Source organism: Drosophila montana, unplaced genomic scaffold (genome assembly GCF_035044405.1).
Source record: "Drosophila montana isolate Dmon_TW-CO22-7 unplaced genomic scaffold, ASM3504440v1 contig_3733_1, whole genome shotgun sequence".
Lineage (NCBI taxonomy): Eukaryota > Metazoa > Arthropoda > Insecta > Diptera > Drosophilidae > Drosophila > Drosophila montana.
This window is the reverse complement of record NW_026998620.1, coordinates 8,406,408-8,431,056: the sequence shown is the minus strand read 5'-3', so window position 1 is coordinate 8,431,056 and position 24,649 is coordinate 8,406,408. Positions and strand designations below refer to the sequence as shown.

General features: G+C 40.0%; 4 protein-coding genes across 9 annotated transcripts in view; 2 read left to right on the top strand and 2 right to left on the bottom strand.

Moving 5' to 3' along the window:
- The window catches only part of NK7.1, a 39,303-nt gene extending 23,427 nt beyond the window's left edge, over positions 1–15,876 (top strand). For all 3 annotated transcript variants that reach the window (XM_064695076.1, XM_064695077.1, XM_064695078.1), the window contains 2 exons: positions 2,573–2,925; positions 14,394–15,876. In XM_064695076.1, coding sequence (XP_064551146.1) covers positions 2,573–2,925; positions 14,394–15,326 — 1,286 coding nt within the window. In that variant the 3' untranslated portion in view covers positions 15,327–15,876. The remainder of the gene's footprint in view (positions 1–2,572; positions 2,926–14,393) is intronic.
- spn-B (spindle B) lies at positions 15,478–17,594 on the bottom strand. Of its 3 annotated transcripts, XM_064695082.1 has the most exons (5): positions 17,512–17,594; positions 17,158–17,308; positions 16,943–17,104; positions 16,528–16,871; positions 15,478–16,469 (listed from the first exon to the last, which is right to left on the bottom strand). In XM_064695082.1, exons 2-5 carry the CDS (start codon positions 17,210–17,212, stop codon positions 15,981–15,983), a joined length of 1,050 nt encoding a protein of 349 aa, XP_064551152.1. In that variant the 5' UTR covers positions 17,213–17,308; positions 17,512–17,594; the 3' UTR covers positions 15,478–15,980. The 3 variants fall into 3 exon arrangements, with proteins under 3 accessions (XP_064551152.1, XP_064551151.1, XP_064551153.1); XM_064695081.1 differs by lacking the exon at positions 17,512–17,594 and having other exon boundaries at positions 17,158–17,428; XM_064695083.1 differs by lacking the exon at positions 17,512–17,594 and having other exon boundaries at positions 16,266–16,488; positions 16,560–16,871; positions 17,158–17,465.
- Positions 17,514–18,269, bottom strand: ATPsynE (ATP synthase, subunit E). Its single transcript, XM_064695084.1, has 2 exons — positions 18,111–18,269; positions 17,514–17,998 (listed from the first exon to the last, which is right to left on the bottom strand). The coding sequence occupies exon 2, from the start codon at positions 17,963–17,965 to the stop codon at positions 17,723–17,725; it is 243 nt and encodes an 80-aa protein (XP_064551154.1). The 5' UTR covers positions 17,966–17,998; positions 18,111–18,269; the 3' UTR covers positions 17,514–17,722.
- Positions 18,270–18,474: 205 nt separating this feature from the next.
- Positions 18,475–24,268, top strand: Afti (aftiphilin). 2 transcript variants are annotated; one of them, XM_064695072.1, is made up of 5 exons: positions 18,475–19,147; positions 19,211–20,355; positions 20,414–20,600; positions 21,401–21,760; positions 22,019–24,268. In XM_064695072.1, the coding sequence occupies exons 1-5, from the start codon at positions 18,973–18,975 to the stop codon at positions 23,551–23,553; spliced, it is 3,402 nt and encodes a 1,133-aa protein (XP_064551142.1). In that variant the 5' UTR covers positions 18,475–18,972; the 3' UTR covers positions 23,554–24,268. The 2 variants fall into 2 exon arrangements, with proteins under 2 accessions (XP_064551142.1, XP_064551143.1); XM_064695073.1 differs by lacking the exon at positions 21,401–21,760 and having other exon boundaries at positions 18,489–19,147.
- Positions 24,269–24,649: the final 381 nt, after the last annotated feature.

The following is a 24,649-nucleotide window of genomic DNA, read 5'->3' as shown; positions in this document are numbered from 1 at the left end:
CCAATTGAGCGCAGCGCGAAGCTCTCAACACGCTTCAGCGAAGCGTGCGGCGGCTAACGCCGCGTATGCGTGTTATGCCAAATTAAATGACGCCCGACCGCGGCTCAAATTGCCACCACTCGAATAAAGGTCCTACATTTTGGCAACGGATGATTGCGGGTCATCAACATTCGAGCCGAATTTGTCAATTAAATTTCAATGTACATTTTTACCTATTTAAATGCAAGTTCAGTTCTTAGTTAGGGCTATTCCATATCTGTTAAGTTCAAAAACTTATCATTTAATGCTAATTTCCTTAGAAAATTCCACTTGGGTACTTAACATTCTTCTGCTGATGAAGTTGTTGGAAATCAGAAACGCTTTTATCTGTAATTTTAATTTACATGAATCTTCAGATTGACAAAATTTTGTCATACCATCTTCATAGCTTCCTTAACATTTTAAAAACTATACGAATAGGAATTACGATTGAGATCAAGATTTTCTCTAATTAGTTTCTAGATATTAGATCTATTAAATGTTATTGACTTATTACATGTTTCAACTTTTAAATTTTAATATAATTTAATAATCAAATGTAAAATATTAATTTAACATTTTAGATGCAACTTCAATATTTCACAATTATCTGATTTACATCCGTTGCAAAGTACGTTTTAAATATGACGTCAATGGGATTCTGTCTGAAATAACAAACTATAAATATGAATTCTCCGAACATTAATTAACTAGACATTGTTTTTTTCGAATGTAATATTGTAGCCAATCTGAATTTACGCTGCATTAAAATTGTTTAATTCAGCTGTGGGCTGAGTGCGGGGCAGAGGGTGCCGAGGGCGGCATGAAAACAGCAAATTCAATTAGCAATTGGCATACGGCAATAATAAGCAATAACAATCAGCTCGAAATGAGCAAACTTGAGCACAAAATTGTTGGCTGTTGTGTTATTGTATTGTTGCCATTAATTGCTCAATGCTGCGTTCAACTTTTATTGTTATTAAAATCACGTACTCGACTTGGCAAAAATAAACAGCAAGTGCAACAACAAATCCTATAGTATTTAGCGCTCATATTCGCATTTAAAATGAATGAATGCCAAGCGACGTCGTTCAAGTCTCGTTTTGTGATTTGCAACTGTCGTCTGTTAATTTTCGCTTAATTACTTGTTAGCAGGCACCATAAATGGAAGCGGGGCAGCCAGCCGAAGAGCTGTCGCGGGGTGCCATTAAAATGTTGTCGCCAAACGGGCCTAATGAAACGACATGGCAATTGCCAATTGGCGAACAACAACGAAAAGAACCCAAAACACAACAACAGAAAAAGAGCAAAACAAAACATCAACAAACAGCAGCAACAAAAATGGCACATCTAATCAAACATTTGTGTTCTGCTTCTATTGCTTTAAGGTTTTTCTCTTGTTTTCGCTTTGCCATTTAGTTTTATTGATTTCGTGCCACTGGGGCGCCCTTTGCGCTCCACTAGACTCGCTCTAAGTGCCACACTGTCGTGTCTCGTTATCTAGGGGTGGCTTTAAGTGGCACGGACTGCTGCCAATGCTGGAGGCGACAACAGCGGCGGCTGTCAGTCGGCCGCCTAATTAATCACAGTGTCATGCATATGCGCCCAGCCATATGAGGCCGTGCGGCCCACGCGGCGTATTAGCAATAGCGACAACAACGACTTCTACGACGAACGTTCGCATTTAACTGTCAATTAGATTTCAATTATGCATTGGCAATTGGCGGCAGCCACAACCAGACTCATGCCAGACACGTTTTGGCCCCAGCCAACCAATAGGTGTAGCTGAAATACATGGCGTTGTTAACACTTGTTTGTTTGTTTGTTTTTTTTTTCTTACTCAACACGACACGACTGACAACCGCAACAACAACTCAGAAATTCTTCACGATGGCGAAATCCACTATAGATTGACCTGTCAACAGGTCTAGATTCATAAGAACCTTCACGGTACTATTTTTATCTATTCCCAAAAATAAATAAGTGTTGGGTAATACGCAATTAAATTTAAAGAAAATAAGTAAGACGCGGTTTCCAATTAGGTTAAGAATTATTCTTTAAGTTTAGTCAATTTAAAATAAAATATTATCAAAAAATGTTTTTGATAATAATAATAAGATAAAAACCCTAGTTTTGTCTTTAATTAAGGAACTTTAAAAAATAACATAGGGAAAAGAAAATCATACTCAAATAGTCAATTTTGCCTAGACATGACAAATACACCCTTAACACTCAATTTATAGGATATAAACAGAAACAAGTTAGGCAAGCAATGCCAGGTTTTTGCATATGAATCAAATAGAGAAAAACTGAACTGAACTGCAGCTCGGCGGTAACAATGCAGTCAGTTAACCTGACCGATTGGCCAGTCTGTTTTTGTAGCATTTGACGGGCTAATTGCAAAAGTAAAAAAATGTTTATAAAAAATAGCAGCGGACCAAAGCTGAATTGAGGTTAAACAGCTGTGTCTCGCAATAAAAGCTTAGCAAATAAAGATACAAACACAAGCAACAACAATGGCTAATGGTTTTTTTATACCGCACCTCTTTCACAGAGCACTCGGGCAAGCCGGCATCGAAGAAGAAGAAACTGTCGGTCGATCTGCCGCCAGCCATTAGTCCCACGGGCAGCAGCGACAGTTTAATGCGGGATAAGCTGCTGGCTAATAACAGTTCGCCGAACAGCACAGCCCATGCCGCCCAGCCGCAGAGCAACAATAGCAACCTGGAGACTACCGAGGATGACTCCGACTCAGGCTCGACAGATGCGCGTCGCAAGAAGAAGGCACGAACTACCTTTACGGGCCGCCAAATTTTCGAACTGGAAAAGCAGTTCGAGATTAAGAAGTATCTCAGCTCCAGCGAACGCACCGAAATGGCCAAGCTACTGATGGTCACCGAAACGCAGGTAAATATTAAACATATTTATTCAATATTTAAAAAGGGCTAAAAAGGGGCTGAAATGCATTAAGTCTTAGCCAGTTTGAACATTTAATTACCAACATATTTGGCGCTATTGCGCACGTTTAATTGAATCAAGCTTAATGAAATTCAATAATCCCCATCTAAACCAAACATTTTAATTATAATTTAATTATGACAGCAAATAAGTGTGATTTGCATTTCAACAAAAAAAAAGTAAATATAAAATTAATGAACGTGAAAACAAATTTATGAAAGCTGTAAGAATATTTGTAAACGTTAATTAATAAAAAAAAAGCATATAGTGTAGGTTTGTAGATTTGTAGGCAACCCCTATTAGTGTATGCCGAATCATTATTCTTTGTCAATTTTGAACATTATCAAGATATATTGTTATGCATATCCGATGCATAAATAATATCCAAATGCACTAAATTATTAGCTGAACCACAACCAAATGTATTTAACTACAATTCCTTGCGGCTGCTCAAGCAAATTCCGCTCTAGAGCTTATTAAAATTTAATTAAGGCTAACAATAAAGCAGTTAAGGTGTGATTTTGTTGAATGCCTAAGTAAATATAAGTGGAATTATATTGCCAAATTATAGCTGTAGTTATTGTTGCTGCAACTGCAACACGAGCTGGCAGCTGCCACATGCGACAAGGCAGAGCGGATATGGTAGTCAACATTTTCGTTTTGCATAGTGAAGACAACAACGCAGACAACACACTCAAGTAAATAGAGATTTACTGACTAATTAGAATAAATTAACTGGTACAACATGAATGTGGCAGACACGGCCGCCAGAACAGTTGCAATTAAAGTACATTCATCTTCTTTACTAAGATCCAAAGTTATAGCAATATATTAGGGCAAGGACTGCAAGGCAATTTATTCTTTGCCACAAGGCAGATGCAAGCTGGTCAAATGTATTTTAGAAAGATTTAACTGCCATTTGCTAATAATTACGTATATACATATATGCGCAATGTATGCGGCTTAAATTCAACTCAAAATTGCATTAATAGGATAGATTACGTATACGCCGGGTGCACTCAAAAGCCAATGGACTAATTGGCGCTTAAAGAGTGCCAGTATGCAAAATACTTAACTGGTGAAACAAAAACAATAGCTATGGCAACAACATGCTGTTGGTAGCACGTCAAGGATATGAGCCTGGCCATATCCTCGTCGTCGTCGTAGTCAACGGCAACCGCATTGAAATGTCTGCTTAATTAAATTACATTTTCCATCAAGTCAATTAATTACAAGTTTATATACAAACACTAAGCGAACGGCAAGCCATGTGATGTGTTTCTCTCTAGGTGTGTGTATCTGCCATGGAGCTATGTTCTTTGTCTGTGTGTATTTTCACTGTTTATCTGTGTGAGCCAACATGTTATGCATGTCGACATGTTCAAGTGCTTTATATGTATTATTAATATTATAAGCTCGGCAGCCATTTATCATCCTGACCACAGAGCAAAACACAGCTTTAGAGGTGTGTGTGTGTGTGTGTGTGTGTGCGCGCATGCATGTGTGCGTGTGTGTGCATGCGTGCTTGTGTTGCGTGTATATCCTGCCAACAGGCAGCCAATGTTCAAGTGCCCCGCACTGATTTCATGGCACTGTTACGGCTGCTACGCCTTCCTGCACACGTCTGTGTGTGTGTGTATTTGTATATAAAACATTACTATCCACATAAACATCTATGTGTTAATCACAGCAATAATATCTGCAAATTAACTGCATCAACTGCTGTTGTGCCAGCCAGCCTCGGTCTGTATCCACATGAGCGTCTGGGGTATACGGGCCACACTCTGCAGTGTACGAGAGGGTTGCAGCGCTCAAGAAAGAGCTAAGGATATACAATTCGAAATATTGCATAAGTATTTAATTTCAATTTACCTGCCAACTCTGGGTTGCACAATTGACATTCAAGATGCACAATATTGTGTGTATAGCCACGTCAACGATTTGATAACGTGCTACTTGAGTAATGGAAAATGTATACAAATGCGTATAGAGTTTAAGATATGTAACAGCTCTCAAATTGAGAAATAACTCGCTAATGCACAAATCTAATTAAATGTTTTTATCACCGACGGAGATGATAGGTAATATCAAAGCATAAGACATAAGTTCTTGTCTTTTATAAGTTAATTGAAATATTAATTTCATTTGTGGTTTTATTGTGTCCCTTTATATTAGATAAAATTGGAATTCGAAACTTCTTTTGCGAACATTTTATCAGAAAGAATTAACTTGCACATTAAATAAATGCTAATAGAAACAACAATAGTTGTAATAACATATGTCTTATTAATAAAATAAGTCAAAACGGCCTTAGAACTCGCAAAAATAGAGCACATGCATTGGTCTAGGTAATATATAAGAGTTTCCCCTGAGAGTGTGGATTAAATATATTTATAATAGACAACACATATGATGTTTCTAATACCTTTTGGTCCTATTTGTTCACGCGAAATTGAATACTATTTTACCAGTTTATTAATTTGATAAATCAATGCAGTTGCACACCTACCATTAAGGAAGATCTGGTATGCCCAATCATCATTCCTCATGTGAATCACTGCATGCGCAAAATAACTCAGTAATTGATGTCTTATGCGAGCGCCATTATGTTAGTTTATAATGCGGCATATAAGAAACTTCATATTGTTTTCATTTCATTTGCACTGCCAAAACTTCTGTTAATTGCACTCACAAATCTTGTGCTCTCGCACAGTCTAGACGTGCCACTAGCTTGTAGCATATCATATACACACACATATTCTTATAAGTAGTATGGGACGCAAGCAATTTAATTTTTGCTACAAATAACGCAAAGTGTATTCGCAACAATGTTACGTTACGCATACGCCTCATTAAACCAACGAACTGACCGAAAATAAACAACAGGCGCTGACAATGAGCTGCAAAAAAGAAGAAACTGCCAAGCAGTAAACTAGAAAATCAGAATAAAATAAGTCGGGGTTGCCCGACTGGGAGATACTTGAGACTTGAGCTGCTTCTTCCCTAATCCCCACACTTTTTATGCCTTCGCCATTTACTTGGCTGTTTATTGTCCAATCTCTGAGCATTTTAAGCATATAAATATAGCACAGAGATTTGTGTAGAGGGAGAGAGAATATCTACAAAACTAAGTATATCCAAATTTTATGGGTTTTATGCCCTAGATTAAATGCCCTGTTAACCAAGTCTAATTATTCTCATGGCAGCTATATGACATAATGCTCCGACATATGTTTTGCCTACAAGAGAAAGAGCTTTGCTTTGTTATGGTATGATAACGGAAAGACTTATTGGCATAAAAACATACTGAACAAGAATATATATGCCATATGGGCTCGATACGTCGCCTATGTGTTACACATTTCGGGACAAAGTTATAATACCCTCTACAGGGCTATGAAATGGCCAACAACTAAAAGCGTCCAAAACAAAGTGGCGGCTATCATAAAAATCTCTTTAAATAGACTCGGCACAGACACACATAGACTGTAAAAGCCACAAGCCATGACTATGTTCTACGGTGGCCCAAACGCACGCATGGCTGCAGCGCCCAGGGTCCAGGGCTGCGCCCACGTGTCTGCATCGTCTGTCATCAACAAACTGTAAAATAGCCTTAAGCCAGATAAAAATCAATTAATTACGCGTGCATGTGACTGCCCCGACTATCCTCAGCCTCGCCCTTTAGCGCTGCAATGAAGCGACGCATCATGGCATAGTTGCACACGCGCACACACAAACACACATACACACACACACACACACTGACAACATTGTAATTGTGTTACGATTACCCAACGAACGTCACGCGCCAAACGCAGCAAATTGCATTTGCATATTAGTGCCAGTGGCTACCGCCAGCCATGGGCAAGTATGAGGGGGCAAATATGGGGCTGACTGCCCGGGGTTAGGGGGCAAGGGCGAGTTCTATGCGTGCGCCTATTTAAGCGGTTTACGGCCAAACTGTGCTCTCCTGACAATTTGCATTGGACATTTCATTTTAAATGTTTGCCGCCGCTCATAATCCGGCGTAATTGCTAGCCAGGTGGCCAGGACTGTTTCAACGTTGCTAATGCAGCTGCATTTTGACCTCGCACACACACACACACACACACACACATGACTGAGTGTATATTTAACCAATGGAAAGGCTGACTCGGCTTGTAGCTGGCATTTGGCCAAGTGGCAAATACGATAATTAAATTAAATTGCTGCCACAAGCAGCACAAACAAGTCAAATGGCAATTCATCATTTGATGACCCGAACAGCAGATTGTCCGTTTGTTGCTTGTTGTTATCATTGTTATAAACTGTATTTAAATTTATACCAAACACTACTTGTTTATGTCATAAAACTGAACAGCTATTATGGCCTCAATTTATTTTAAATATGCCAATAAAACTGATACACGATAAAGTAAGCGTGTCCATGATTAAATATAGATTGAGGCAACGCTGCGTATGTGCAATATTTATGCCATTTATATGTGCATTTATCAATCATACACAAACATTGTTAAATGCATTCAAAATGATGTCGGTCCCCAAGCATACACGCATGTAAAATATATATTGTTTTTTAATGCTAGCAAAAGAGCAGAGATAATTTGTTCAATTTATTAAACACCGATAAGGCAGAAATTGTAATCAAACAACAACACTTACAATTTGCATTTATAATTGTTGTCGTTTATAATTAATAAATAATAATTCTTGTTTTCGGATAATTGTAAATCTCTTAAACACATTTTACTCAAACAGTCTATTAACTTTGCAATTTCTATATTTTTTGTTTACAATTGCATCAAATTCCTTCGGCTAATTGGCAAAGCAATTATGTTAATAAACATTTAATTGCATGCCAATTATTGAATATGTTATGCATTTTATAACAAAACTGGACACAAATTACTAAACACATAATACGTTTATGCTGCGTAAAAACATAATGAATATAAAATTTTAACCGCAAAAAACAGAAGCATAAAGCCTTTTTTACATTTTAAATTCTCTTTATGCTAATTATCATTGAAATCACACAAATTGAAACAAAGTAAATTATTTGCATGCTTATAATTGTTAGCCAAAAGGCCAAATAAAATGAGCAGCGCGTTTGCATATTTAAAAATAATAAATACAATTTTGAATTATTGTTATAGACCGCAACTTAATTAAAATGTTGCGTATACGTCACGTAGTCAAAGCCTTTTCGAGTGGTCTGAGCCAATACAATTAATTTATATAACACCAAAACTATTTGAACTATGCTCGCAATAATTTGATTACAACAAAACAAACAACAAGCGTCATCGATTAATTGTCGCTGTGGGGCATAACAGCAACAGCTTCACAACAACAACAACAACAACAACAGCAACAATTGCAAGTTGACAACACATGAAACCAATTTTGACTATTAATTTTGACTGGTTGAAAATTTGCATAAATTAGTTTAGCTGACGACCAGCTGTCGTTGTATATGAGGCCCAGTTTAATTATTTATAAATCACATTTTGACTGCCTGAGTGTGGCAGCAGCAACAACAACATCTAGAAAACCAACAACAACAACAACATCAGCAGCCGCGTCGATTGGCGAGCGTCAAGCAAAGTGTTTTAAATGAAGGCGGAGCCACTAAAAACGGCGAGACTCTGCTCGTCAAAATTGTTCATCCTCTCTTTCTCAATTTTTCTATTTTTTTCTTTTTTGTTTTGCCTCTCTTTCTGTCGCTTTTGGGTGGGCGTGCTTGAACATTTTAGCTGCTAAACACCGGGCAATTAGCAAATCAACAACAGTTGACAGACGTCCCGGGGCAATACGGGCATCTTTTTGAGTTATTTCGCTCAAAACGATATTTGGCATATGCATATATACATATGTATGTATATATTTAAGTAGTAGGCCGCAAATCTTTAGATCTTAGACGAGACTCCAGTGGCCGGTAGCTGTATGAAAAGTGGCCAAACCACATCATTTGAAAGCCAAGTGGATGTCAGGCATACAGAACCAAGCAAATGTGCTCTGACAAACAACACAATAAGCCAATTAAAACTCAAGAGCGTAAAACATCAAAATGAATGGCAGTCCCCGCGCTGGCTCCATCCCGCTCTCTTTTACTAGAAGTGTTTGCCAGCTCGTTCCACTATAACTAATAAATATATTTATGCCAGGCTTTTACTTTCGGACTAACATGGAAATAAAATTCTAAAAAGCAAAGCGACAAGCAGAATATTTTATAATCTATGCCCAACCGAATGGCTGAAAGGGTATTACAAAATTGTGAATATGTCCTCAAAACAGAACAAAATATAGATCCGGGCTCACATAGAACATTTATGAACATATATTATAGCTTCTTGTGCTCTCATATTATATAATTATAAATTATAAATAGAAAAGTAATTTGAGAAAAATAATTGTTTTGTTTTTAAGATGCGTGCGAGAGTGATCTTAAATGCAGAACAATACAGAATCTATATTTATAAAATTAATACTTTGAAACTGAGTTCATTTATTAACATTTTTTATTAGGTCAGGTTATTCGTCAGGTTATTCTCTGGGAATCTTTTGTGGGAGAACTGAAAATGTGTTAATACAAAGTGAGGGCCTGGAAAAGGAATAAGTTTGTTTTTTGATATATTAAATTTTAATTTCTGATCATGGAAATATGATAGATAATGACTTCAACAAAATAAATAATAATTTTAAACGTTTTAAAATTTTACAGAATATTTATAGGTGTGTACACCTTGTACAACTTGTACAACATGTTTTTCCTAATTCCTTAAAAATTATCTGGACTGAAACTTCAAGTTTTCTTATTAAAATAGTAATTTTTAAGAAATTTACCCAATTTTTAAAGGAATGCCGCAGTTAACCATATACAACTATATGAACTATATAGATTGAGATTGTTTCCTTTTTAATGGATATCTTGCCGCGGATTATTGCCAGCTTGTAGCATTCTTTCTTATTTGCATTGCGCTTGCTTTTTAATTTCACACATGACTTCAAATCTGAAACAGTTTCCGCTTTTTGCGACTGGCTGCAATTGAAATTCATTTAGCTGCAGTCCGCAATACGCACACTAATGCAAACTAATGGCAATAAAAAATGTTTGTTGTTGCTAAAGTAAATATTTATCCAATTGCTTTGCTTTTGACTGCTGCAGTGTGGCTTTGAAATTGTTCACGCAGCCAAAATTTATGGTACGAGTACTATAGATAATAATGCCAAAACAAACAACTACAACAGAAGCAGCAGCAGCAACAGCAACAACAACGGAGCTACGCATAATTATTTCACATTACACATAAAATATGTTGCATAAAATGGTATTAACTGCAATTTGGTCAGCATTTTCGTTCATTAGCAACAGCCGCCGCCCAAAATACACAGAGCGATAATTTAGCTGGCCGCCGGGGGGTGCAGCCTGCAGCAGAGGGGCAGTAGAGGGGAGTCATGCTTGGGCATCCGGCCCTGCCTGCTGGTCATTCGATTGTTGTTGCCACTACGCATTTTGGCAGCAGTTGCATTTAAGTCTATTTAATTAATAATCGCAAAACAAATTGAACCAACTATTCTCATTCACGCACGCACACACTTCGCTTGAGTGTGCATATACGGCGAGCATAATCCTAAATAGGTATGAAGCATCCCCTGGGTAACCGACTCACAGATGCCATACACAAATATGTCGATAAATAGTCGTATTGATTTCCATTTCTATTAATAGGATGCAACTGAAATGATAAATGATTATATATTATAGCATTTTAATAATCTAATCCTCAATGAAGCAAACTATTTAAGTAAAAGAGTTCATCTAAAAGTTAAACGGACCTGCCTTTCACCTGCCTTTTTATTGATTTATCAATTGATAAAATTATGCTCTAATGATATAAACTAACTAAGCTAAAAGACATAAAAATTGTATCCTTGCTACTAAATTAAACTCGTATACCCGCTTTGCCTCGTATACAGCGTATACTGACAACCAGCCCAGTGATTATGTTATTAATTAATAATGTCATTGCAGTGCGCATATTTGCATGGAACAAAGTGATTTACTGCACAGCAATATCCGAGTGCACAGATGGGGTTATGGGAGTCGAGGTGAGGGCTGCATTAAGGCTGTTTGGCTTCATTTGTCTGTTTGCTCCAGCTACATATTTGATTTGGTTTCCAGTTGCATAATTGCCATTGGGCACAAACCTGCTCTTAGGTTAAGATTGGCAGGGTTAAGCTGAGATTGGCAGACAGGTCGAACACGAAATATTCTCTAGTTTTGTTTCTTAATTCGATGAACTTTAAATCCATTTTCAATTATGTAAAATATAAATTATGACTTATGAACCGGGCAGGACCTGAATATACCAGCTAGGTATTCTATAATATTGCCTCATACATTTAACTACCTTTTACCTTAACAACCTTTCTTACCAAAGCAAAATGAGCTTATCAGGCAAAATGGCCAAGCAATTATCTTAATTTTTTATCACTGAATGAAACTAACTAACGAGATATGCTAAATTACACATTAAAACATAATTTGTTAAGAGTAGCAAAAGAAAACGATGAATATTTCTTGGCACGCAAAAGCAAAACAAAAATGTGGTGCAAAGAAGTCGTTACCATTAACGTGAGGGACGAGAGCGCCAAATTCTTCCCCTGTGCAATTTAGCTTCTCATTGTTGGATCATAATTATACCGTTACCAAAAGGGGCACAGCGTGTATATTAAGCCATAATAATTTACATAAATTGAGAAAGTATTTCTCTACAGCTTATGTCATGCTTCATACCCAGAACAAGTCCTCTCATGATCCCTGTGTAAAAGGTGCATTTAATTATCTGTTAATTGTCTTACTTGAGGCCACAAGGAAAGGGTATTATTTAGTCGTTGACTGTCTAGAAGTCGGATGCGTACTCCTTGCGGCAAATTGCTTTGCGTTTATTTTTGAAAGAGCGCGGAAAATGCGAAATGAAAATTAATTATACTAAATAACCTAACACACACACACTCACACCGTAGCTTGACAGCATTGCGTGCCAATAAAAACGCACTTCAGCGGCCATTTTGAGATTATTTAAGTATTAGCGAGCGTAGATGAAGTTTTTGGAATTTGTGTTGATTGTTAATGTGCACTGTTTGATATAATATATATATATGTATATATATACATATGAATATTAATATAAGAAAAAATAACTGAGACAGTCTTGCTGACTGGCATTTATTTTGCCCTCCCCCTCTCCCCGGTGTCGTTTGCTCCCCATTTGAAAAGGGAATCACCGCACACATTTAAATGTCAATAAATCATAAACGACAAGCATGGAACCGTCCCCCCCCCCCATCCCTGCCTTGCCACAGGTTGAGCCACAACTTTTCACTTTAGACGACAAAGTTTTCGTTTGTATTTTTAGAAAATTTCTATAGGTATGTTGTATATGTGTGGCTGTTATTGGTAAGCTCAAAGAGGTCTTAAAGTGGATCACAACAGAAAGACAAAATGTTTATTTATGATAGGTACGAGTAAAATATGAGTGAAAACGTCTATACCAGTGTCTTAAGAATTTTTCGAAAAATTTGTATGCCAAACAAATTAATCAGCAAAATGTATGCAATAAAAAATGCCACACGCAATTAAAGGAAACGCAATGGTTAAATTAGGCCAGACACACACATTTAAAAATAATCAAATAATTAAATGTAAGCAGTGCGCGGCATGTGCCCAAAATAATAGAAAAAAAAATGGCCGAGATGCCCGCATATAAGTACGCGTAAGCCCCATTAAAATAGTCCATTTTAAGTACAAAAATGATGCTTTGAATAGCCATTAAAATTGCTCATAAGGTAAACACGCCGCCGATTTTATTGTTTATTAAGGAATTAGTGTACAGGCGCGGGCAATCGGATGAGTAATTGGTCAATTGTATATAGCCAAGTGTAATTACGGCCAAAAACGAGCGAAACGGCCAAACGTACTGCCAGCCATATATGTAGATACATGAGCAGCCCCTCATAATCCATCTTCATCGATAAAACAAACAATTTGCATACACATCAATCCATCGACAAGTACATTTCAATGATGTGCGTCTATTTTCAGCGCATATATTCGAAATTCGAAATATTTGGCAATCAATTAATTGATTTTCAATATGAAAATTAACGAATTTTTTATTTGTATACTTGAGCGTTTCCTCTGCTCGCATCGCCTAAGTGGGGGGAAAATTTTGTTTTGTTGTTTTTCATGTTAATTTCATCATTTTTACGGTACGCCGGCAAAATGAGCATGTCATATGACGGCATCTATCTTTGGCGCTTATTTTTGCTTCATATTCCGATCGTGAAAGTGTATGCGCGTGTGTGTGTGTGTGTCTATGTGTGTGTGAGTGTGTGTGCGCTTGCAGACATGCCGCTGAAATACTAATTATGTGCGCGATTTAAATAGATTTTTCATTTATTTAGCTAGGCCATCACTTTGGATGAAATGGAAATAAGAGGCAAATGTTTTATGTTGCGCCATTGACGCTGCCTGCCGAAGCGTCCCCGTTGCCCTGTGCAACATAAAGCACCACACTACACACACACACAGTCAGACACATACGCAGGCAGCGAATGTTGGGTGGGTGAGCACTGAATGGGCATACGAATGGAAGTGGATGATAGGCGGTTTCTGCATTTTGACAGGCCCACATCATTTCAACTTAGCTTGTTTTGAACTGTAGCTGACGTAGCGGAAGTGTTTGCGTACAGCGAATGGAATATGCGATACATAATTTTTAATTATTTGTTTTACGCACACTAATAAGGGCAAATGAGGCATAAACATTGCCTAATTATAACGAACTGACTCGTACAACTGACTCATATGTAGTATAAAAGTTCTTGAGGCGAACCGCATAATAGAACATATAAATATGTGAATAATATTTCATCCCAACACCAAAAATATGCATTTCAGTTTTTGGTTGGTAATCTTCATTGCATCGCTGACTATTTCCATAGCATATTTATTTTTTACGTGGATCTAGAATTACTTTACTTTCCTCCTCGACTGATGCGTCTTGATTTTCGTCATAACTTGCAAGAGTTCCTCATTGGAAAAAGGTTCCTCATCTAATGTTAAAATTTCAATAACATCGATCCTTCCGATGTCCCTTATATTAACGGTGGGTGTCGTGTCTACAATATCCTTTAGTATATCCTTATAAAGAGCCATGAACTGAAACTTTTGGCCGTAAAATTCGTTCGTTTTGCTTTCGTCCTATGAAACTTTCAGATATATCTTGTTGATATATTAACCCACAGTTTTTAATTAGAGTTAAAATGAACAAATCAATGTAACTTTTCCTTAAGTTTGTACTATGGTATTTGTAATTCCAATTAACATTCTAATACTTTTTTATTTACAGGTAAAAATATGGTTTCAAAATCGACGCACAAAATGGAAGAAGCAGGATAATGTCACAAATAACGAAGCTGCCGAGCACAAATCGTCCAAGCCCACAACCGCGGAGCAGCAGTCCAAAAACAATAGCAGCAGCAACAACAATAACAATGGCTCTGCTGAGGATGGCTCCCAGCCAACGTCTATCACGGCCAGCAATGTGGATGCTACACCAAAAAAGACGTCCAACGGCCATGGGGACAAGTCACGCGGCAACAACAACAACAGCAGCAGCAGCAACAACAACAACAACGCATCAACACCAGCCAAAGGCGGCAACGGTAATAATGGTGACAGCAAATTGCAGTCAAAGAACACGACGACCAAAATTAAAAGCAAGAATGCGTTGCTGGAGAAGATCGGAAAAGCCGCAAGCAGCCCAGCACCAAATGGAGCTAGCGCTAACGCCAGCGATTCGGCGGCGATTGCTGGCAACAACAATAACAACAATAGCAACAACAACAACAAAACAGCTGAAAAGCGCCATGCCAGCAACAACAATAATAACATTGGTGAGACATTTCATCACCATCGGCTGCACCAGCACGCTATACCGCTAACGGTGGAGCCTGCGGCACCTTTGGAGCAGACTGAAAAGCTGGACATAAAGCTGGAGGAGTCGCCAGCGCTGAGTCTGCAACGCGCAGCTGTTGCAGCTGCAGCTGCGCAGGAAAACGGACGCAGTTCCCCGTCAAAAGCGTTACTGGCTGAAATGGACTTTGAGAGCAAGCTATCTGCCTCAAAGATATCCATTGCAGTGCCCATGGTCAACACGAAGCAGCTGCCAAGTGAATCGGCCAAAATCGAAAGTGAATCGGAGGATGAGGAGACAGCCAGCGAGCCGGGCACCTCCACAGAGGCACAAGATTCGCAGGATAACGATATGCAAATGGGTTAGACTTCAATGCACACAGCCAGGCCCTAATCCCAAAACCTACACCTAGCCAGTCAAATTAACTTGTGCCAAAAAAGTCGAATATTGCTCAAGCACACGGCCAGCTTTCATTCAAGATTTGTTTATATTTTGCAATGATAAATGATGTGTGTGCTTGTTAGTTTAAGGCATTTACGCATATTTATGTAATTTATTGAATGTATGTATGTACTTGTATGCTTAAGCACTAATCTTAAGTATAGGCTTTGTAAATGTTGCCATTAGAAACGCATTTAAATGTTTAATGTGCTGTTTTAAAAATAAATCCAAACAAAAAACAAAAACAATATTGTAATTGTAATTTTAACTTTCGAAAATTTCATGTGATAAAGTATACGAAAGGGTAGAGTGAAAGGAAGCGCGTCAATAACAGCAAAAACAACAGACAACAACAATTGGTGAATTCATGTTAATTACAAATTTAATTTAACTACACTAACTATTAACTACAAGTGTTTAAGCAGAAACAGTCCTAAGTGTAAATTGCTACTACATATGGAAATTAAAAGAAAAATATACATATTTAATGTGAGTGTACAAAAAAAAATAAAAAGAAAACTATAACGCGCAGATCAGTAGCCGTTAAATATTTTCACTTCATAAATTAAAATAAACAATTCAGCAAATTAAATCATGTTTTCTTTTAATATGGGCGAGTGGTCGGCATGGCTTTGGCACATTTACCACGCCATCTGCGGTAATCAAAAACTCGGTAAATGCATTTGGAGTCTCGGGAGAGTACAGGACTTCTAGCTTGCGCACTGTAAGCAGCTGATCTCCCTGCTTGAACTGTTTGGGCACCTTGGATATGCGCATGCGTGTTCGACCTAGATTTGCCCACTGCAAGCCCAAGCAAGGCACATCCTCCAAAGTCTTCTGATCCGCCTTCTCACTAGAAGTCATTTGATTGGAACACAGCACTGCACAGTCGTACTTATCCGCATAGCTGAGTAGCGCATGCACCATGCGGCGCATATCGCGCGCACGCTGCTCGAAGTCGGTGTATAGGCGAAAGATAGCGGCCACCGAATCAATGATGATCAAGCCAATGCTTTGCTCCTGCAGCAGTTGCGGCAGGCGATTGCTGATGCAGTCAAGCAGTGGTTGCTGCAATGCACAGGATGAGCTATGTGAGGATCACTTGAATATACACTGCATAGCTCACGCTTTCGTATTGATGCTCAATATAGATGTTACCCAAAAAGTTAAGCTGCTCCTCCGGATAGCGTGCCTCAAATGCTTTGCTAATCTGCAGCAAACGCCGGGATGGAAAAGCATCTTCAGTGCAGATGAAGGCCACGCCTTTGCCCAAGCCGCCTAGTCTCGGTGGCAGCTGCACACTGAGCGACAGCTGCAGGAGCACCTGAGATTTTCCCACGCCTGAGGCTCCACAGATTTCAGTTATGCCACGTATCGAAACACCGCCGCCAGTGCACTGATCTAGCGAGGCACAGCCAAAGGTCACACGTGACCACTTCAAGCGAGCGGGTATTTTAAATAAAGAATCCGCTGGGTGATAATGCGCATAATTTAAGTACTTGATACATGTATAAACAGTCAAGCGAGTGTCCTTGCGTTACCTGATACAGGGGTTTCTGCAAGCCACTTGGCAGCTGCGTCCTTTAAAATGCGCACATCCTCCGGACTGCATCTATGCACACAAGTTTCCAGGTCACAGGAGCGGGTGTCCATGAACTTAATCCTAGGCGTGGTTAATATTGCCTCGGGAGTGAGCACATTTACTAAGTGAGATCATTAGGTTCAAGCACTTTAAACCTAGCAATAGAGCTCTTACCCCGCTCGGCAAGCTCCTGCAGATGCTTGGGCAACTGCTCCAAAAAGTTCGACATCGTTGAAGGCCTTTCAAACCAAGTGTTAGCATTTGAATTATATGACTTGCGTGTGACCCCAACACGTAAGATGTCTCAACACCTATAAATTATCGCCTTGGCAGCGAATAATTATTGATTCAACAAAACTTATCAGAACAAATTTTGCGAAGTGCAGCAGTGCAGTGCGAAAGAGGAAAGGGAAATGGTAAATGGTTTCTATGCCCTAAAAGGAGATAGCTAAATAAAGACGATGCGATGTCTTGCAAGAGAGCATCCCATTGCAAAAAGGCCAGCTGAAAAAACAATATACCACTCACTATTATATGTTTTACATAATTCCTTTTTTTTAATTTGCTCAATTTTAGACAAACTTCAGATAAACACACAAACACGATCGATAATTCGATAGTCTAAGAGCAACACTGTCCGATCGCTTGCGCCTTATGGAATTTGGTTGTTTTTGTTGTTGCCTGATTTTGTTGCGAACAGTTGTGGTAGCAATTAACTTAAACAAACAAAAGATGCGTTCTAATGGGAGCGGGGCTTCGACAGTTCCGCCAGAGCCCTAGCCTCGGCCGCAGCGCTACGCTTCTTCTCCTCGGCCAATTTGGCATCGCGAACGGCCTTCTGTTGGGCTTCAATTTCGCGCACCTTCTCCTCCTTCTTTGACAGCCGGCTTTGATGGGCAGCACCATAGGCAATGCCTACAATCAGCAAGGACCATCTTCCGAGCTTGATAAGCGGCGAGACACGAACTGGAGCCTGAGACATAGCTGGTTAGTTATGTAATGAGCAGACTAATATCTGCAAGGAAAAAGAATGTGTCAGTTGGCTGATTAATTACAAATGCAAACTGGCAACTCATTTCGTTTGCGCGAAATAAATAAACACATATTGTTTTAAAAGGCATATTTACCAATAAATTTTACGAATTCAAGTCCACTACAATAGTAGTATAACCTTAAAGCAGCTGTCAGACTGACAAGAACGCAATCGATATACTAAATATCGAAAGTTCCAGTGCTGTAAAATACTTTATTCTCTATTTGCAGAATGTATTTTGCTTGAATTTTAATACAATGTACACCAATTTATGTATTTTAAAACATACGATTTACAGCAAAGTTTTTGTTTGAAATGTCAGTTATTATTGATATTATATCAATTTTTCACACATCAAAACAACTTAGATTGAAAACGGTTGTTCAATACATTTATATTACTATGCTTGGCTTAAGAAAGGAACTAAATACATTCTAAAGAATTAATGGGAAATATAACTATGTATTCTTGAAATTGTACATCACAAGCATTTTGCTTATGAGTTAGTTACTTTTGGTACTGGTCTGCCACAGTGACTCGGTACCTGTAATAGCTCGTGACATGCCACACATCTCTAGGTGTGAATGTCAGAACTAAGCCTGGAAAAAATATGTTTAGTTAAAAACATGGCGAATAATACACATAAAAACGTTTGATTTATATTTTTTATTCCAAAATCATTACGCAAGTGACACATAAGTAATACACTTAAAGCCCAAAGTCGACGCGTGTGTGTAACATAAAGTCAAGCAAAAAATTCCAACACAGACCTTGAGTGGGCTCACAAATACACACACACGCACACAAGACCTATACACATACGTAGGTAAACGGGTTGAAAACGTCACAGCGACCAGCGCGACAGTTCCTGAAGTGTTTGCAGCTGCTGTTAGCCAAATTAGCACGACAACAACAACAACAAGAATTGCCAGAAATTGGAACAAAGGACACACAAAATGGTAAATGTACCGCCGCCACTCTTGTGCAGCACCCCACCCCCGATCGACTTTGGTGAGGACGACGACGATTCGGGGCTCCAATCGACACTCCACTTGGAAGACGGCGACGCTGACGAATACTCTGAATATGGATTAGTCACCGATACGCACGTTGCTGCGCTCAATGCAAAAGGTAATTGCTCTTTAAAGCTACTCTATTCGAAGTTTATTAACGAAGCGCGTCTCCCCCTTGCAGTGCCGCCGCTGCCAGAATTGCCCATATCATCAGCAGAGTACACCGCACACTCGCTGCCGCCTGATCTTAGCAATGGCTCTGTTAAATCAGTTGCACCTACAGCGGAGGCTTTTAATTACCAAGTAAAAGCACCCGACCTTGACCTGGCAAAGGAGCAGCAAATATCAGCACCACAAGGCAACGATGTGGTAGATGCCACTTTGGAGCAGGGGGAGTTTCTAGACGTGGCAGAGCAGCAGCTGGAGGTGGAAGATGATGAGGAGGAGGAAGCTAATACCAATGATAATGTGCCCTCGCTTAAACTGGACAGCCTAAGTCTATACTCCAGTGAAAGTGTTACGCCTCTCAGCACCTTATCGCCAGTAGCTGATGAGCAGGCAACCAAAGCGCCCACTGTATGTCACCAGGTGACGCTAGAGGATGTGTCCGATGACAGCGACGAGGAGTGTTCGCCAAAGAAACCCAAAGAACTATTCATACCCGAGGGTGCCGATGACTTTTTTGCCATAGAGATTGTGCAAACGCCCACGCAGCAGGCGCCTACGTTGCATAACCAAATGCCTGATGTGAAGCCTGAGTCTGACTTTGCTGCGTTCCGCGAAGTAGCTTTCACAGAAACGCCGCAGAATGAACCAAATGAAAATATAGACGAGGCTGAGGCTCAGGCAGAAGATGATGACTTCGGCGACTTTGCGGACTTTGCTGCAGCTCCAGTGGTGGTTGAGCCACAGGAGCCAGTGACGACCACCAGTCAGGATGATGGCTTTGATGATTTTCAGGATTTTGTTACGCCAGCTGCACCAACGCAGGCAGCCGCAGAAGACGATGATGATGACTTCGGCGACTTTGCGGAGCCATCATTTGAGAGCGCTCCTGCTGCGGCGGCGCCCACGCTACCACAACCACCACCGCCAGCTGTTGCACATCTAAGCATTACCGAGCGTGTGAAGCCAGTGCTGGATATTATGTTTCCCAATCTTGACTCGAGTTGTAAGCAGTCTGCAACCAAGCACGCACCGCTAGCTGAGACGCAAACATTGCATTTCGGTGGCATTGAGCAGGCGCACGCTCTGGACTATCAGTGGTCAAACTCAGAGATGCGACATTCCTTGGTGCGCTCACTGGCCATCGATTCGCGTAATATTGTAAGTTAAAATATATGTAACTTTTGCTTTGTTAAGCTAATCCCTCTTTTATACGCAGCTCTTTGGCGACAAGTGGAACGCGTCTATGCCCCGATTCGCGGCCAATTTGAGCTTCGATCCTCTAAAACCACTCAAACCGTTGTCTGCAGCGCCTGGACCGAACCCTTCCTTGCCGGACGCCCAACAGGCGCCCATGACCAGCTGGCGGCCCACGACCAGCAGCTCCAATCAGCATCCACTCCCGGGTAAGTTTCTAGACGCATTGCACACCCTACACTACTTAGTTGCCGAAAATTAACCGCTACACACGATTCTCGTAACCAAAATTGCCACCGCCTCTCGTTCGCTCTTTCCTGAGACAGTTTTGTTGATCCACATGCTTTCGCTTTCCAACTGAATAAACAATTGGCCTGCCGTTTATTGGCTGCTCTTTCTCTTTTTCGTTTTTTTTTACATGCGTTTTTCTTATTTTCCTTTAATAAAACGTTCTTGCAAATTGTTAACTCTTCGGTAGACCGAAGTTGCCATGCCCTTGCAGATATAATTCAATAGATTTTTGCGAAACACAATTATTTCAATAAATGCATTAAGCTTTTATAATATTTCTGTTAACACAAGGTTGAGATTAGTGCCAGCATGCCACAGTTTTACAGATGCTTCACATAAAACAATAAATTGTTCTCTAATGAACTGAATCGGGCGCAGATGAGTTCTATATTTTATAGAAAACCCAACAAATTATATTTTAATTATTTCCTTAAAAATTGAAAACATTTCTGCTATCGTCCAAAACTAGTTAACCCAACAGCTTATAGTGGTTAGACATTATATCATATCACTTGCAGGACTAGATTATTAAACCCTTATCAAATGTATTTAATGACGAAAAGAATATAAAAGCATGATGCCTTGCAGCTTGACTTGAGACTTGATAGGAATTTATCTTCTGCAAGGGTATTAACGGGCAAAATCCCGTTATTTTCACTTGTTTCTTGTGCCCAACATTTTTGTACTCAAATTTATCCTTATGATAAATTGTATTTAGAATCACATGTACAGACTTTACAATTGGAACAACAACAAATAGACCAAGAAACGATGGTGGCTAATGCTGATAAAATAAATCTTGTTACCTCTAACTACTCCCACAACGTCAACAATAACAACAACAAATCTCACGATGCCTTGGATGCGCAACTGCCACTAATGGAACTACTCAATGATAATGATAATGACAATATGACAATCAACCACAACAACAACAACAATGCCAATGCCAATGATATGCACAATTTTGTTACACATTTTGCCACCATCTGCAACAATAACAATCATGCAATAACTACAACCACAACAACAACAACAAACACTTATTTCACTGCTCACTGCGCCTTGCTGGATCTTAGTAAGTTTCGTTGACTCCGTGCTCCGTGTTGTAGTTGTGTGAACTGTTTTTTATACTGTTTTTTTTTTTTAAGTCTTTGCAACTCCAACTATTTCTCCTCAATTCTTGTTACCTCTCGCTGCCAAACACTACCACCCCCCACATCCAACTACTGCACTCGTGAACCCAGCATTTTAGTACTAATGTTGTGCATTTGTATATGCCACAAACTATTGCTGATTTCCCCATATTAATCCTGATCTTTTGTGTGGTTCACAGGACTTGAAGCAGCCACCGCAGCAACACAGACGAGCCAAGCTCAAGCGCAGCCTAGCCCTGCTTATGGGCAAGGCGCGACCAACGACGCCAACTGCAGCTCCGATGAAACAAATGACACCTTGCCCGCCGCCGCCTGCCTTGATGACACCCCAGCAGCATCATCAGTATTTGCTGCTGCAGCAGCAACAGCGCCGCTATCGCCTACTCTACCAACAGACGGCAATGGCCACGGCTTCGACGACGCTGAGCAACTCCCTCAGCAGCAGCAGCAGCTTGATCTGAGAGAGTCACCGTCGCCATCACCATCACCGCCACCACCACCCACAGTCAACAGCCAGCAGTTGCATGAGGTCACCACCAGCAGTTGCAGCAGCAGCAATAGCTTTACGCTGCCGCTCAAGGAGACGCATATTTATACACCCTCCAAATCAGACACAGCGGTGGCCAAAACCACAACCCTTCCGCCCATTGATTTCGACTACGAGATTGCCTCCGCTGGTATTATTATAGATGAGACGGTTGTCAAGAAGGAATATCGCGATGTGGAATACAAGCCACCGCCTTACGGCATCGACTCGCCCAGCAAGCTGAGCGCCTCGGGCAAACCAACAACGGAGGATGATGATTTCAGTGATTTTCAGTCTGTACCCGCCGTCAAAAACGCCGCGCAGTTGCAGCCGCCACGCAACGGCACGCCCACATTCGGGGAGCAAATGATACTCAGCCCGGCCATACTGTTGCCTCAGTCAATTCCATTGGCCAAGCCCAGCATTGAGTGGGGCGACAATGCGCTGGCCAGCATCAATGCTGAGGAACTGGCACGCATCGAAGAGCTGTTCTCGCATCAGTTCAAGCCCCCAACGATAAGTGCCAGCGTGGCACAACAGTCACCCAAGCAGCAACAGAAGCAGCATCACGAGGATGATGAGTGGTCGGATTTTGTTTCCGTGCCCGTGCAACAGCAGCAACAAAACAACCACAACAACAATGTGTTGAATGTGCAGAGAGCACGAAAGGCACAACCAATTACAGCTGCATCCCAAAAAGAGGATGACTGGTCGGACTTTGTGAGCAGCACAGCGTTGCCTGTGCGCGCTGCGCCGCAGTTTAATTCGGGCGCCTGGCAGAGCGCCAACTTTTACAATAATCCGCTGAGTCTCTATCAACAGCAACAACAGCCGCATGCTCATAGCAATCTAGTGCCCAAATATCCAAGCAGCAGCAGCAACAACAACAACAATAATAATGTACCACAGCAAGTTCATATGATGCACGACTTTTCCACAGCACCGACAGCAACAGCCAACGGAGTACCCGCAACTTATCAGCATCAGCATCACCAACACCACCAGCAACAGCTGCAGCAGAAACAGCAACATCAGCAGCATCGCCAGCAATTTCATTTGAGCAATGCGAAGGTGGCACCACGCATATCCCTAATACCCGATCTGAGCTTTGTGGCGCCAGCATTGCCCACCAATGCGGGTGCGTTTATGAGTTCGCTGCCCAAGCCCAGTTTTAGTGCCAAGAAATGACAAAAGCTGCGCAACGCGAAAAAGTTGCGGCCGCAACAGCAGCAGCAGCAATCCACAATGTTGTTGGTGCCGCGGGCACGCCCACTCGTAGCCGAGGCGAGCATCTTGACGTAGGCAACGCGTCAGTCAGTATTATGAATCCGTCTAGATATTTGCTATATAAGTTTAACATATATTGTGAGAGCAACTGCGAGCAATTAGGCTCTTGTTATTGTTAATGTGCGTGTTGCTGTTGTTGTTGTCATTGTCATTGTTGTTGTTAGTCGTAGAAGATAACTGTAGTCAAAGCAATGAAAACCTACTCGCGTCGAAAATGAACTCTAGTGCAATATTGTGTATAAAACTTAAACTGATTATATATTTGTAAAATTTAAGAATTATTTGATTAATCTGGCCGAAAACTTAAAAAACTCAGCAATTAGTACTAGCTTTTAGTTATAGCCTCTTTATTATATGATTATTGGATGTGTTTAGACTGTATAGAATGTTTCATAGAACGTTGTGAGCGATATTACCTCTACATTTAGCTATGGCGACTTTAACTAGGTCAGTGAACCCCAAATGCCTTTAATTTGCTTTCCTGTTTAACAAGTTCCCCAAAGTATAATTAATATATGTTTGTCCTTTTAATATAACTTTACGCAAGCCGAGCTTATTATTATTATTTTTTTATAGCCCAGTTTTGACCCCTTACGAGTTGGCTTGAGTGAATGCTTGCATAGGACCAATGAGTTTTGTTAATAATCATCAATTTTCACAAATTGCCCCAGCCATTCCATAGTGTGTTATATATTTTAAAAATTCAACAAAAACGTAACCCGCCTAAGCATATATTTTCTATGTACACCTATATACTTACTTGAGTGTTTGTAATGTAATATTATAACTTATAAAATTTGTTACGTTTGATCAAAAAAAGATAAAATTAAAAAAAGCGCGTGCATTCCATGTGTAGTCATAGTTTGCCATGATCTCCAAAGTGAAAAAAAGATAAACAATTGGCTTCAGATTTTTTGTGTTAATGTTTTTATTTATTTTCGCTTCATGTTTGTTTGTGTTGTGAGTGCATGTGTGTATGAAAGTAAAACAATTATAA

Coding starts and splice junctions, on each gene's coding strand:
- spn-B (XM_064695082.1), bottom strand. CDS start 17,212: ATGTCGAACTTTTTGGAGCAGTTGCCCAAGCATCTGCAGGAGCTTGCC. Junction 17,105..17,157: donor GCAGGAGCTTGCCGAGCGGG/GTAAGAGCTCTA, acceptor GATCTCACTTAG/TAAATGTGCTCACTCCCGAG. Junction 16,872..16,942: donor TGCAGAAACCCCTGTATCAG/GTAACGCAAGGA, acceptor ATTATCACCCAG/CGGATTCTTTATTTAAAATA.
- Afti (XM_064695072.1), top strand. CDS start 18,973: ATGGTAAATGTACCGCCGCCACTCTTGTGCAGCACCCCACCCCCGATC. Junction 20,601..21,400: donor CAATCAGCATCCACTCCCGG/GTAAGTTTCTAG, acceptor AATTGTATTTAG/AATCACATGTACAGACTTTA. Junction 21,761..22,018: donor CTGCGCCTTGCTGGATCTTA/GTAAGTTTCGTT, acceptor TGTGGTTCACAG/GACTTGAAGCAGCCACCGCA.
- ATPsynE (XM_064695084.1), bottom strand. CDS start 17,965: ATGTCTCAGGCTCCAGTTCGTGTCTCGCCGCTTATCAAGCTCGGAAGA.